The sequence below is a fragment of the Syzygium oleosum genome, unplaced genomic scaffold (assembly GCF_021117445.2).
Source record: "Syzygium oleosum isolate NSW1041296 unplaced genomic scaffold, Sole_v2.1 Sole_v2.09, whole genome shotgun sequence".
NCBI lineage: Eukaryota > Viridiplantae > Streptophyta > Magnoliopsida > Myrtales > Myrtaceae > Syzygium > Syzygium oleosum.
The window spans coordinates 11,714,310-11,727,104 of record NW_026607493.1 but is presented as its reverse complement, the minus strand read 5'-3'; the positions used below and the strand labels follow the sequence as shown (position 1 = coordinate 11,727,104).

Sequence of the window (12,795 nt, the reverse complement as noted above, 5' to 3'; positions counted from 1 at the left end):
TTCCTAAGGTCGATACTTATCAGAAATCATCGAATTCTCAAAATCACGATTCCGATCTTTCCAGAGAACAAAAGCAACGAGACGAAACAAAACTACAGGTGCATCCGACGTGGCCCTTATCCGCACCGACCACGTGTCACGTCATCCAGCCTTTTAGTCACTGATTGCTTCGCTGTAAGGGCTCTCCACAGTAATGACTCGTGGATTGCCTTACCATAGATGTGGCCAGAAAATTGCAAAATGATGCCATTATATTATCCTTCCAACCTGTCCACCAATCACGATCCAAATATTTCCTCGATCCCTCACCGGCTACCGGCGATAGCCGGTTCCGTTCCCCTCCAAGAGTTCAATATAAGCGCTCTCGCTCCAGTGCGGTGTGGAGACCAGTCCTTGGCGACATTGGTGAGTGAGTGAGCGAGTGAAGCCTACCAAAACACTCCCCGAGCCGATCCAAAACCACCACCACAGCCGCCGTCCGTAGGCCGGGAAAGATGCCGATCAGGGACATCGCCGTCGGCCGGCCCGAGGAGGCCTACCACCCCGACGCCCTTAAGATGGCGCTGGCCGAGTTCTTCTCCACCCTCATCTTCGTGTTCGCTGGCGAGGGCTCTGGCATGGCCTTCAACAAGCTGACGGATAACGGCTCCACCACCCCCTCCGGTCTCGTCGCCGCCGCGCTCGCCCACGGGTTCGGCCTTTTCGTCGCCGTCTCCGTCAGCGCCAACATCTCTGGGGGCCACGTCAACCCCGCCGTCACCTTCGGCGCCTTCGTCGGCGGCAACATCAGCCTTCTCCGCGGGATCCTATACTGGATTGCCCAGCTCCTCGGGTCCACCGTCGCTTGCTTGCTCCTCAAGTTCGCCACCGGCGGATTGGTAAGAGATTTTTCTTCCACCATGCTCACGAATCTTCTGAATGTGATTTGGTTTGGCCGATGCGACACGGTGCCTCGAAATGAGTGGTTCGTTGCTTGTATATGCAGACCACGTCAGCATTCTCGCTATCCTCGGGGGTGAGCGTGTGGAACGCGTTCGTGCTGGAGATCGTGATGACTTTCGGGCTGGTGTACACTGTGTACGCCACGGCAATTGACCCGAAGAGGGGCAAAGTGGGGATCATAGCCCCGATCGCCATTGGCTTCATCGTCGGTGCCAATATCTTGGCCGGGGGTGCCTTCGACGGGGCGTCGATGAACCCGGCCGTGTCGTTCGGTCCCGCCCTGGTGAGCTGGAGCTGGGACAACCACTGGGTCTACTGGGCCGGGCCTCTGATCGGTGGCGGTCTCGCCGGGCTCATCTACGAGGTCTTCTTCATCAGCCACACCGGCCACGAGCAGTTGCCCACCACCGACTACTAGAGGAAGTCGGTTGCTAGCGTCACTTTGAACAGTCTCGACGGCTTTTGCTTCTTCTTTTCTGGTGTATTTATTTTCCCCCATGTTCTTCTGAGGAACTTTCTTCTGTGTCTCATCGTTGCTTCGTCTTCGTCATGACCACCGTTTGTTTCCCCCTTGAAATGCTCTCTGAGTGAGTCAGTCACTCTAAAGGCAAGTGGGTCTGGATTTGTCTTATTTTGTTCTAGTTGGTTTATTTCTTCCTTCACGAGCTGCTGCTGCTTCTCCTCCTTCTTGTGCCGCTCTCAGTTTTACTAGTGATTGCTTTAGGGCTTGGTACTCGATACCTCAGGTGTTCCAGTATGGAAGTTTGACCCTTTTTGATTCAAAATCTATATTAATATTTTAAATATTAACAGAGAAGTATGAAAAAGTAGGACGTCGGTCGTAGAGAACGGCACCATTATCCACATGGAACAGACTTGGAGAATAAATATTGATAGAAATTGTTCAAATATTGGACAATAATTCTTCTTCCCATAAAGAAAATGAAATCATCAAGAAGGAAATATACATGATGTTTGTGAGCTTTTTGTAATATTCTGAATAAGTACTTAAATGTAAAACTCAATTCTTTTGCAGCGTACTCACTAAAACATTTTCATCAATTATGGATACAACGAAAGTCAAATTACAAATCCACTCATGTATTTCAACCTAATTCCCGAGTTTTCAAGAGAGTACCAAACTAAGTGAAAAAATTTGACAGCAGTAAACGATTTTAGAGAGTGGTGGGTACAATAATAAACTCACTCCGGAGGATTCGTAGTAGTAAAAGAGTCGGATCAGACAGTTGTCTATTTTTGGTTGCATGTGCCGAAGATCATCTAAACGTGGAGCAAGTAGCAGGCAGATTTACTTTAGCAGATCAAATCAATCGTACCTAATTTGTAACATTCACATCAGCTTTCACTATAGCAAAAGGTTCTGTACTGTTTTTGCACTTCTATCTAAGTTTGTCCAGGTAGCTATAACTGTGTCTTTACAAGAAAAATGAAAGAAAATGCTCTTACAACATTTTCAGGGATCTGCTCTTTGTAAAACCTTCAACCCTCGTCCATCCTGCTTTAGAGTTTCTTAAAATAACTTTTTCTAACAGAAAATGTTCTATCTTTTGATGTTCCAATAAGATGGTATAATGATTGGGATTTCGCCTTTCGAAAATAATGCTAAATCATAAGTTCAATTGGAGATTGAACCCGATAAATTTCATGATAGGACATATGAATGATGGTGTTTGAAATTGAAAGAATCCTAAGTTTTGTCGGTTCTTGATTGGAGGAAATTTCCTTTAATGTTTATATCTCTTATTGGAGTTTTACAAGTCATGGACATTACAAACACATACACTGAGTTAAATTAATTGTGAGAGATTTCCCTATAATTTTGGGAAATGTTTGTAATAAGAAGATGAGAAGCATATAAGTATGAATTATGATATGCATTCCACTAGTCGCGTCAGTACCTACTTCTAATTATGTTCCATGCTTTGTATGCACATGCATCATTATTTAACGTACTTCAATAATGTGGGTAGCTGTGGTCCTCAAAAGTGGTTCTCCCAAAAAACGTGTGCCTTACATGGATGGTCCACAAGCAGAAAACATCCATGTCTAGTCCATTCATTGAAAGATTGGAACAAAAAAACCTCTTGAAGGGTCAGAGATCAGCGTTGAGAGAGTCCAGCTCAATTTACCGGACGTATGTGAAATTAAGGTTAATTGATCTGGACTTCAATAAATATGGCAGGTCAACCTCACAGCCGATTCAGAAAATCAAGCTCGACATTGGCATTTAGCAAGAGATGATGCTACGTTTGATGGCGGGGGTTGATGACAATCTGTCGATGTTGGCAGTCACAAGTATCAACGACATTGAATCCTTTTAATTGATATGGGGAAGTCGTTTGGGAGGATTGGTTCGGGATTCGTCGTTTTCCATTTATTCACATGTTCTACAGCTAATCACGTAAATGCGATAATGTATAGTGATTTGGAAATATAAATTATTTAGAAGTTGAATTTTTAACTACACACAAAATTGTCGATAAGAAACACAATCGAAACTGCTGGAATCCAATGACCACACATATTTGAAAAATCGCGACACTAACTTGTTCTAATAATGTTTCTAAGATTGAATTACACCATGTTCACAACTTCTTCTAACGTACTTATTTCTTTTCCTTTTTCTAAATTTGAATATATATATCAAGCGAGATACAGCTACAATGTTCATAACACACTCCAAGACAAAAACAGGAGAAATACTTCAGAACATGCTTCTGCATTACCTCTCTCCATCACTGACAGTCTTTATTTCAGCTTGTGGAGGTCATTGCCGCGGCGGTGATTCATGGGCTCCACTCAAAAATCGTGTTCTCACTATTGCGACTGTTCTCTTTTCGAAAAAGAGAAATTCAAATATGTTGTTCTTAGTAATATTTCGGATTTATTCGACATCGTGCATAGAGATTCCTTTAGATGATCGATGACAAAAGGCAGAGCACTTGAAACTTTTGGACCCAAAATTTACCGCGATCGATTTCGATAATTATGTGATTGGACCGACCCTTGTACTGGCTTTGTCGTCTCTCTAGTTCTTTGTTTATCTGCTTGTTTTGTGACCGGAAAGCTGGGAAGCTGTGAAAGATTTTTCTCCACACCCACCACTATTTTTGGGCGTGTCCATATTGATTCTTCGCGAAAGTAATTAATGATTTTGTGCCATAATGAAAAAATTACTAAGAACATTTGAAAATTATGAAAGAAACTTCTTATGACTATAAATTGGATTCAAACTTAATTTTTATATATTTTTAAAGAATTGAGGCGTTCGATATTACATATGGTTAATACACATAAGTTGGTTATATGCTCATTTTGTGTGAAGTATGCCGAACCATGGATTGAGATATTTGACCAATATATTTATTGCACCTTTAAATATTTCACTCTTCGAAAGAAATGACTTGACCCTCGGGTTAGTGAATTGCTATTGTAATTCATAGTTTCATTTGCATAAGAAAGTGATTCTTTAATGGTCAAACTAATTTATGTAATTAAAATTCAAGTGTTGAATTTTAAATGATGAGTTCTAGGATCCTAAATTGTAAAAGTCAAATCTATTTGATGTTTACCCACTTTTAAGTGTTGAATCAATCTGACTTATTTGACAATTGTCGCAATCACATCGATTTTTGGTGATTTCACTATGTTGCTAGATAGCAAATGAATGAGATTAAACACGACTATGATCAAACTATAAAAAGGATTAAATTCTAGTTTTATGAAAGCATGTTGGTTATTGGACAGACAAATGAATATGAATCCCTTCGATTGCGCCCACGACGCGAGAATCAAAGTGAAAAAGGACCACTGAGGAAAGTTTGCCCAGGTGAGTGACGACAATTTGCATAAGCGGAAACGCATCCATGGATAAATAACCAAGCGTTCTCTACAAGGTTAGTTTCAACTCCTTCAAAATAACTTGTGTTTTTCACTTTAATTGAAGCACATTTGATATTTGAGGTTGGCTTAAATATTCCTCTCCTTAAGGAGATCACAACTTTGTTTCAAAGGGGTCGTGTATTACTTCCTATATAGATTCGATACTTTCGTGTGATGTTATATTTTATCTTGCAGAAAAACAATCTTGAGGAATTCAAAGGAAAATGTACTGTCTATCTCATAACAAAAGGCTAAAAGTAATGTTAGGAAAATATGATCTTGTTGCTATTTTGACATGATGTTGGACTCAATTTTTGCTATTTCTTATTGCACCGCTTTTACCATTGCTACGCGTGCGCTTGTAATTGGACCGGCCTTGTGAATGGGCCGGGCTGCTCTGGCCTCAGCCAATCAAAAATAAATTTGAGGGGGGGGGGGGGGGGGTGAAATGACAACAGAAAGTGGCCGAGAATAGCACGAATATTAGGATCATCGTTGTGTTCATGCAGAATATCTTGACTCGGAGAGGTTCACTAGTGAATACACTTGTCCCTCGTCGACGGGCTTGTCTAACAGAATTATTAAAGTATCCCATGTCGCTTGTTTACGGATTTTATATGCTTTTTATATTCACGTGTCTCGCTTCACCTATAAATTTAAGTTTTTGGATTGGACATTTGGATAAGCATTGTTAGGAGAAGGCAAACCATTAAGCTTATGAGAGTACCAAATTATTGATTAAAGCCTTGGGTAATGCCTACAGAAGGTACTTTTGTAGCCCAACCATCATTTTGACAATGGCAGTCAACACTCTAGGGCTGTTAGGGGCTCACCCAATCCACTGCCGAGTTGATGTTAACATATCATGCTTGTCTATGGGATTATAAAAAAAAATAAAAAAAAAAAAAAAAAACCCCCCCCAACAAAATAAAAAAAAATAAATAGATCTTACTACTATTTTTGTTCTTTCTTCTGTTTTTTTTTTTTTTTTTTTTTTTTTTTTTTTTTTTTTTTTTTTTTTTTTTTTTTTTTTTTTTTAATTTTTTTTCTTTTTTTTTTTTTTTTTTTTTTTTTTTTATTTTTTTTTTTTTTTTTTTTTTTTCCTTTTCTTTTTTTTTTTTTTTTCCCCCCCCCCTTTTTTTTTTTTCCCCCCCCCCCCTTCCCCCCTATCCCCCCCTTTTTTTTTTAAAAATTTTAACCTATTTTTTTTTTTTTTTTTGGGGGGGGTTTTTTTTTCTCCCACCCCAAATTTTTCCTCCCCAGGCCCTTTTTTTTTTTTCTTTAAATCTCGTTTTTTATTTTTTTCCGTGTGAAGTCCCTTCACCTATTAATTTAAACTTTTAGATTAAATTTTTAGCAATTTCGTGTGTTATTATTTATCCGGTTTTCATGTGAAAAATGTGTGCCAAAATATTTCAAATTGCTTATTTATAGGATTTCTCTTCTTCTTCTTTTTATTTGGTTGAATTGTAGGATTTCAATAAGTTTTATGTTCAAGCGGTCTCTCTCTATATCGGTTTAAGTATTTGGGTTGGACTTTCTTAGAAAAGTATATGATATCCTGAAGGGCATACTTCTTTGATTTTTCACATTAGAATTATAAAAAGGTATATGGATGGACAATTAAGACATTTAAAGACAATTTAGAGAGAGAAATTGACACTACAAGTATCATAACTTTTATATGGCGCTCACTTTTTTCTTTTTTTTGGTCGAAAGAAAAATTCTATTCATCAGAATAATATCCGAGAGGTACATAGAAGGCATACAAGCATAGCAAATCCCAAACAACTGCGGAATAAAGCAAATACTAGAACGCAAATAACAAAGTACAAAGCACAGTTTGCAGCTAAAAACACACTCTTATCCCTCAAGAACATATTTGCCACCTTAAACATTCGGCGACTGATTACTAGATTCAGTGATGAGCACATGTTAAGATCCCCCACTCCATTTTGCAACGAATTATGGTGCGTGTCTAGGTTCAACGTCCTCATCACTATCGCCGTGCAGAGACACCAACATCAATATATTGAAAGAATACAGATTAAATACCTATAAGAAACTCCCATATTTAAACATAAATCTAAATCGGGAGAGTAAAACCCCTAGATCTAGACCTAAATCTAAATCGGGAGAGAAGAGCGGCCTAATCTCGGAGAGGTTGTGGAACCACGTCACGGATATCTTCTTCGATGGTTGTTGTCTAGACAAATGGCCGAACTGGACTCAAAGTTCACTCAAGATCAGCTGTAGAAATTTATTCACACATATAATCTCCCAAAAAAGGTCGGGAGAGAAAAGAAAAGGAAGACCAAGCAAAGAAAAAGAAAATCAAAGGCGAAGTAGGCTCTCAACTTCAAAAGAAGGAAGAGTTTTTGGGAGATGAAAGGGTTTGGAATTGATTATTACGGCACTTAATTGAATTTCATAACTTTTATTCGATCATTTAAATGTCATAACTTTTAAAAAAAACGTTGACTTGAGTGCCATAACTTTATTCCAATCAATCGAGTGTCGTGATATTAAAAAAGACAACACTCAACACAAGTACCGAAAAATCTCGCGTGACATGGCACTTCTGGTGAATGTTTTTTTTTTTTTAAATTATGACACTGAACCATTGAGGTTTGTCCCAGTGGCCATCCTTCTTATTTGAGGATAAGTACAGCGCAAGTGCCATAACTTTTGTACGGAGGACACTTAATTGTCATAATTTTTTTTTGGCTCACTTGAGTGCCATAGCTTTAAAAAAAATGATCACTTAAGTACCACTTACGAGCTGGTCGTGAGGGAACCGCGGCTTTTCCGGCCGAACAATGACCTTCCCGGCGAGGCGAGTACCACCAGCTTGAAGAGGGGGTGTCGGTGAATCATTCCATGCCTCCGTTCGTCTCTAAATTTCCGTTTCAGCCTCCGTTGACGAAGGTAAAAATGCTTCGTAGTCACACAATTTATCAAACCGATTTGTGTGACTACGAAGCATTTTTACCTTCGTCAACGGAGGCTAAAACGGAACTTTCGAGACGAACAGAGGCCATGGAATGATTCACCGACACCCTCTCTTCAATCTGGTGGTACTCGCCTTGCCGGGAAGGTCACTGTTTGGCTGGAAAAGTCGCGGTTTCGGGCCCTCATGACCAACCCCTCTGACAAGCTGGTTGTGAGGGCCCGAAACCGCGGCTTTTCCGGTCGAACGGTGACCTTCCCAGTGAGGCGAGTACCACTAGCTTGAAAAAGGGGTGTCGGTGAATCATTCCATGGCCTCCGATCGTCTCGAAATTTCCGTTTTAGCCTCCGTTAACGAAGGTAAAAATGCTTCGTAGTCACACAAATCGGTTCGATAAATTGTGTGACTACGAAGCATTTTTACCTTTGTCAACGGAGGCTAAAACGGAAATTTCGAGACGAACGGAGGCCATGGAATGATTCACCGACACCCCCTCTTCAAGCTGGTGGTGCTCGCCTCGCCGGGAAGGTCATTGTTCGGCCGGAAAAGCTGCGGTTTCGGGCCCTCACGACCAACTTATAAGTGGCACTTAAGTGATCATTTTTTGAAAGTTATGGCACTCAAGTGAGCAAAAAAAAAGTTATGGCACTTAAGTGTCCTCCGTACAAAAGTTATGGCACTTGCGCTGTACTTATCCCTCTTATTTGGGAAGGAGGAGGTGGGGAGTTCGATTCCCCACCTTCTCAGGAGGGGTTAGGGGTGGAAACGTTTTGTTTTAAAAGTTGGTTTTGACTCTCATGCTCTGCAAGGAGGCAGGATAAATTATGGTACTCAAGTAAATGATTTTTTAAAAGTCATGGCACTCCAATAATCGAAAAAAAAATTACAACATTCAAGTGATCATCGTACGAAAATTATGTCGCTTGTGGTGTCCTTATCATGAGAAAATAACGACTTTTCAAGTTAGTTTTGTAATATACATACCAAAAAAAAAGTTAGTTTTGTAATATAATTTCTCTCACTAGTAATGCTCTCTTTCGTATGATTATATAGCATACGACGCAAAATTGATAAGGTGTTATGTTGCTAAAGCATCACAAATAAAGAGCACCCAAGAAGAACGATGAATTAAATTGTGGTTGGTATCGCTAGATGCCTCCAAATCTTCTTTAGATATCCTGCCATGTGGGAGATCTGTTCATTTTGTAGGACAGCGGCTAAGTTGAATATTTTTGGGCCACGCTTTTTTCACTCCCTTTATAACTAAAACACTCATTTAACACAATGTTTTGACAATATTGCTCTTTGTGGGTCCCACTTTTTAGCATCCATTTGTTCCTTTTTTTATTGATTTCCTATTTCTTTTATTGTGGGTCCCACATCCACTTTCCTTAATCTTTTTCCTTATCTTTGTTATCTCTTTTTTTTTGGTTGAACTCTAGTTGCTCTCTAGAGACAAAGAAATGGAGAATTATGAAGATCACATCCTTGTGCTCGCATATCCTAGGCAACGTCATATCAACCTGCCACTGGGACGTCAATGAAGCCCTCCTCCTTGATCACCTTCGTCTCCGCGGCTACCGATTTTACTCGCTCTGCCTAAATGTAATTCACGCTCTTTGTGAGGAAATTTAGCAAATTGGTCAATGGATATTTTCAATGGCTAAATGGTGATAAGGCGAGAAAATTGATTGTCATGCTCTGAGAGGTAATGAAATACCAAGAGGATTTGCTTCTGAGCAACGCTGTTTTTGCAAATTTCATTATTTTTTTGTGCAAGGAGGGGTTTTTCGATGAAGCATTTTAGATTGCAAAGAGTATGACTCAAGGCTGCCACCTCATCACCCTTACTAGCTTCTTCTCCACATCGGCGTGAACTACTCCACTTTCGCCTAGCAGATCAAATGCAGTACAACCTCCTTATGCCTCGTCAGTATGTGCCACCCTCTGCGAACATCATCCCCTTATTGCCGTAAGACATGTGGTGCAAAGCCTTCACTCAGGCGACTCGAGCAGATGTTGTCGTGGGTCATGAGGATCAATTTAGTTACCTTCGCCTACACAAGCGTGGGAGTCTCCATTTCTCTACCTCTCTATTGCTATGAGTGGTTACATATGAGAGAGAACGTAGAGAAGGAAGAAGACAAGACATTGGTCGAAGAGAGATGCTAAAAAGCGGGATCTGCAAAGGGCAATATAGTCATATTATTATGTTGAGGAGTGTTTTAGCCAAAGAGGGAGTGGAAAAAACGCGAACCATCTTTTTTCTTCGTAATGTTTAGATGATTATATCTCTAAGAGTGCCAAACTAAATTGGTCGAACACGATTCTCTCTTCCCTCCACAACGAAATAAATTTTTTATTAAGGCATAACTCATTTTTTCTTGAATATTTGCAGCGGGAACCAGTAAAATCTCTATTGAAAAATTTTCTTTAGTCATGTCTTAACCGGTGGATTACAAGTTATGGATTTCACCCGTACACAAACCGATGATCGTGTTGTCTCAAGTATTAAGTGAGGAACAGAGGATTGGAATGAAATGCGGAAATAAAATAAGATTTTAGCCGCATCAAAACTAAGAAGAGATTATGTTCCGTGGAAGGCAAGGCAGTAACTTCCCTATGTGTTTTTGTAGTGACTGCATATTTTTGGCCATAAACAACCACAGACGGATTAGAAGAAACGACTGGAAAGGCCGATGATGACGAATTTTGGCTGTGTATGCATATTTTCGGCTGGCGAAGTTGTGCCTCACCATATCGGGTGAGCTCGCGGCGAGGCTTGAGCTCACACGAGGCCGACGAGCTCGGGCTTCACCAAATTGAGCGAGCTCGCAGCCTTTAGCGGCAAACTTTGCCGACCGTGGGCGAGGATTGAGCTAACGTGTGGCTGGTTGCCAACCCGTCATTGTGGCCGGAAGAAGCAAAAAGAAAAAAACAAAAGAAAAAATTTATAAAAATAATTAAAAAATTGATTTTTTTAAATAATTTTCCCATCATATTTTCCTTATTAAAAGACGGAAAATACTTTCCAAGCCATTTTTAGGTTTTAGCCAAACACCGGAAAATAAAGTCATATTTCCAAAAAGGTAAATTTTCTGGGAAACAAACGAACCCTAAATTAACTCACCTCCTAACAACTTTTTTGTTAGGATTAAAGTCAAAGAAATTATGTAACTATTTCTAATGTTATTGCCAATAACAATTATCTGCTTGGGCCAAAGTCAAAACGATCATTTCACTAATTCTGCATTGTCATTATTGTAACATCAATGCAAAAAGTTAATCGGATCTTGCAATTAAATCAAAGCAAAGTCATCAGAGAAATAAACGAGGAACAGTGAAGAACACCAAAGATTTATATGATTCGATCCGAGACGGGGAAAGCCATCAATAAATAATCCATTAACACTTAGAGAATCACAAATTTACAATCGATCACACATTAGAATATTTCCCGCACTTAAAATCACACTCAATTCGACTGTATTTATCTTCACATAACTGCTCGAACGCCGAGGCCATGGCACGCACACACAGACGAACAAAAGCCAAAACTCCCAAGTAAAGCCCTTCGATTTGGACCTTTACAAGTGTTGTTTCTCTTCTTTTTCCGAATAAACATGTACGCGTGCCCCTTGTCCTCCTGTAGCGGCTTTCTTCACAGAGCTCTTCCGTGCAGCTCCCAATTAGACTTCTTTTTGTGCCCTTTTGTTTTCCTTTTTATTTGAAGAACTCCACTTGCGCCCTAAAGACTAAAGAGGACGTCCACTGTGTGTACGGTTTATTTGAGATATCTAATCTCACTTGGATATTTGGAGAGAATCCGTTCATGTATTTGTTTCCTGGTTGCTCTCGCCCGAAGCATTTATGTTTTTAGTATTACAGCTCCTACTTGTGCAGCTAACTCGTCTGTCGTACTCTTTCCACCCAAAGAAAAACATTTAGATGAGGTCCGCATCAGTCTGATATTCTGAGTTATGAAGAATCTTCATTACCGTTCATATCTCGGTTAGTTAGAAATGAGGTCCAGCATCCAGCGACGGCATTGGGATTCTTTCTCCTTGGAGAACATGTCAGTTAATGATTCAATAATCTGCCAAGTACTTTGTCTTATGTAGCGCGCTTAGTAATGGTAAGACCAAATCAGCCATATGATAAAAGTGGTCATGCCCTTCGGCAGACAAAACCTCGGTAAGAACTGCAGAAACATCTGCAACTCCGAGGATGAAACAAGGAAAGTATTGACCATCCGAATTTCACTTAAATTGTCCTAACATTCTACAATTTTTTCTGTTTTGCCGGGATCTTGGATCAGTTCAGACGTTCAACATCTAAGCGATGATCCCCTCTTCAGTTCAGAAAAAAGCTTAGTGCAGAACCAATACTTTCATTTTCACAGATAGGTGACAAAAACGCACTATAGAGCCTCTAACATTCAGGCATGTGACAGTGAACCAGAGAAGACCAGTTCTGCAACATAGCTTTGTTAGAAATAGTATCATTTTAAATTATCACGAGTATAGTTATCTTGCTTTACAATACTTTGTGACTATGAGCACATTTCATTGAGACAAGATAGTGAAATGATTGATTAACAAATGGTCCAGATATTTAGCAATTCACCCCGGAGTGCAGCTAACAAGAATATTTAGATATATTTGTATGCATTGGCTAGTTACAACACCAAGTCCACTTGTGAATGACAGTATAAACGAGAAGGACCTTTTTCAGTCTAAAAAACAAGGACCGTAGAAATGGAAGGTTTTCATTTCGCTGAATGGGAGGTCAAGCAATCGGGTAGTCGTATATGCACAGTTCTTGAGATTCCTCATCATGTTTCAGTAAGTTTGTGTTGAGGTTTCCATGCAAAACGACTTGTTTAATTAAGGCCGCCATAAACACGAAGAAGCAAGAATTGAGTTTACTCATTTCTTGATTACACTTGACAGGTTGTGCCTAAGCACAGAATCACTAATTTACCCATAATGTATTTTCAG

At 39.9% G+C, this 12,795-nt stretch overlaps 1 protein-coding gene across 1 annotated transcript; it reads left to right on the top strand.

Moving 5' to 3' along the window:
• Positions 1-362: 362 nt before the first annotated feature.
• On the top strand, positions 363-1,604 carry LOC115692793 (aquaporin TIP1-1). The gene is made up of 2 exons (XM_030619758.2): positions 363-878; positions 986-1,604. Exons 1-2 carry the CDS (start codon positions 495-497, stop codon positions 1,358-1,360), a joined length of 759 nt encoding a protein of 252 aa, XP_030475618.1. The 5' UTR covers positions 363-494; the 3' UTR covers positions 1,361-1,604.
• The last annotated feature ends 11,191 nt before the right edge of the window (positions 1,605-12,795 follow it).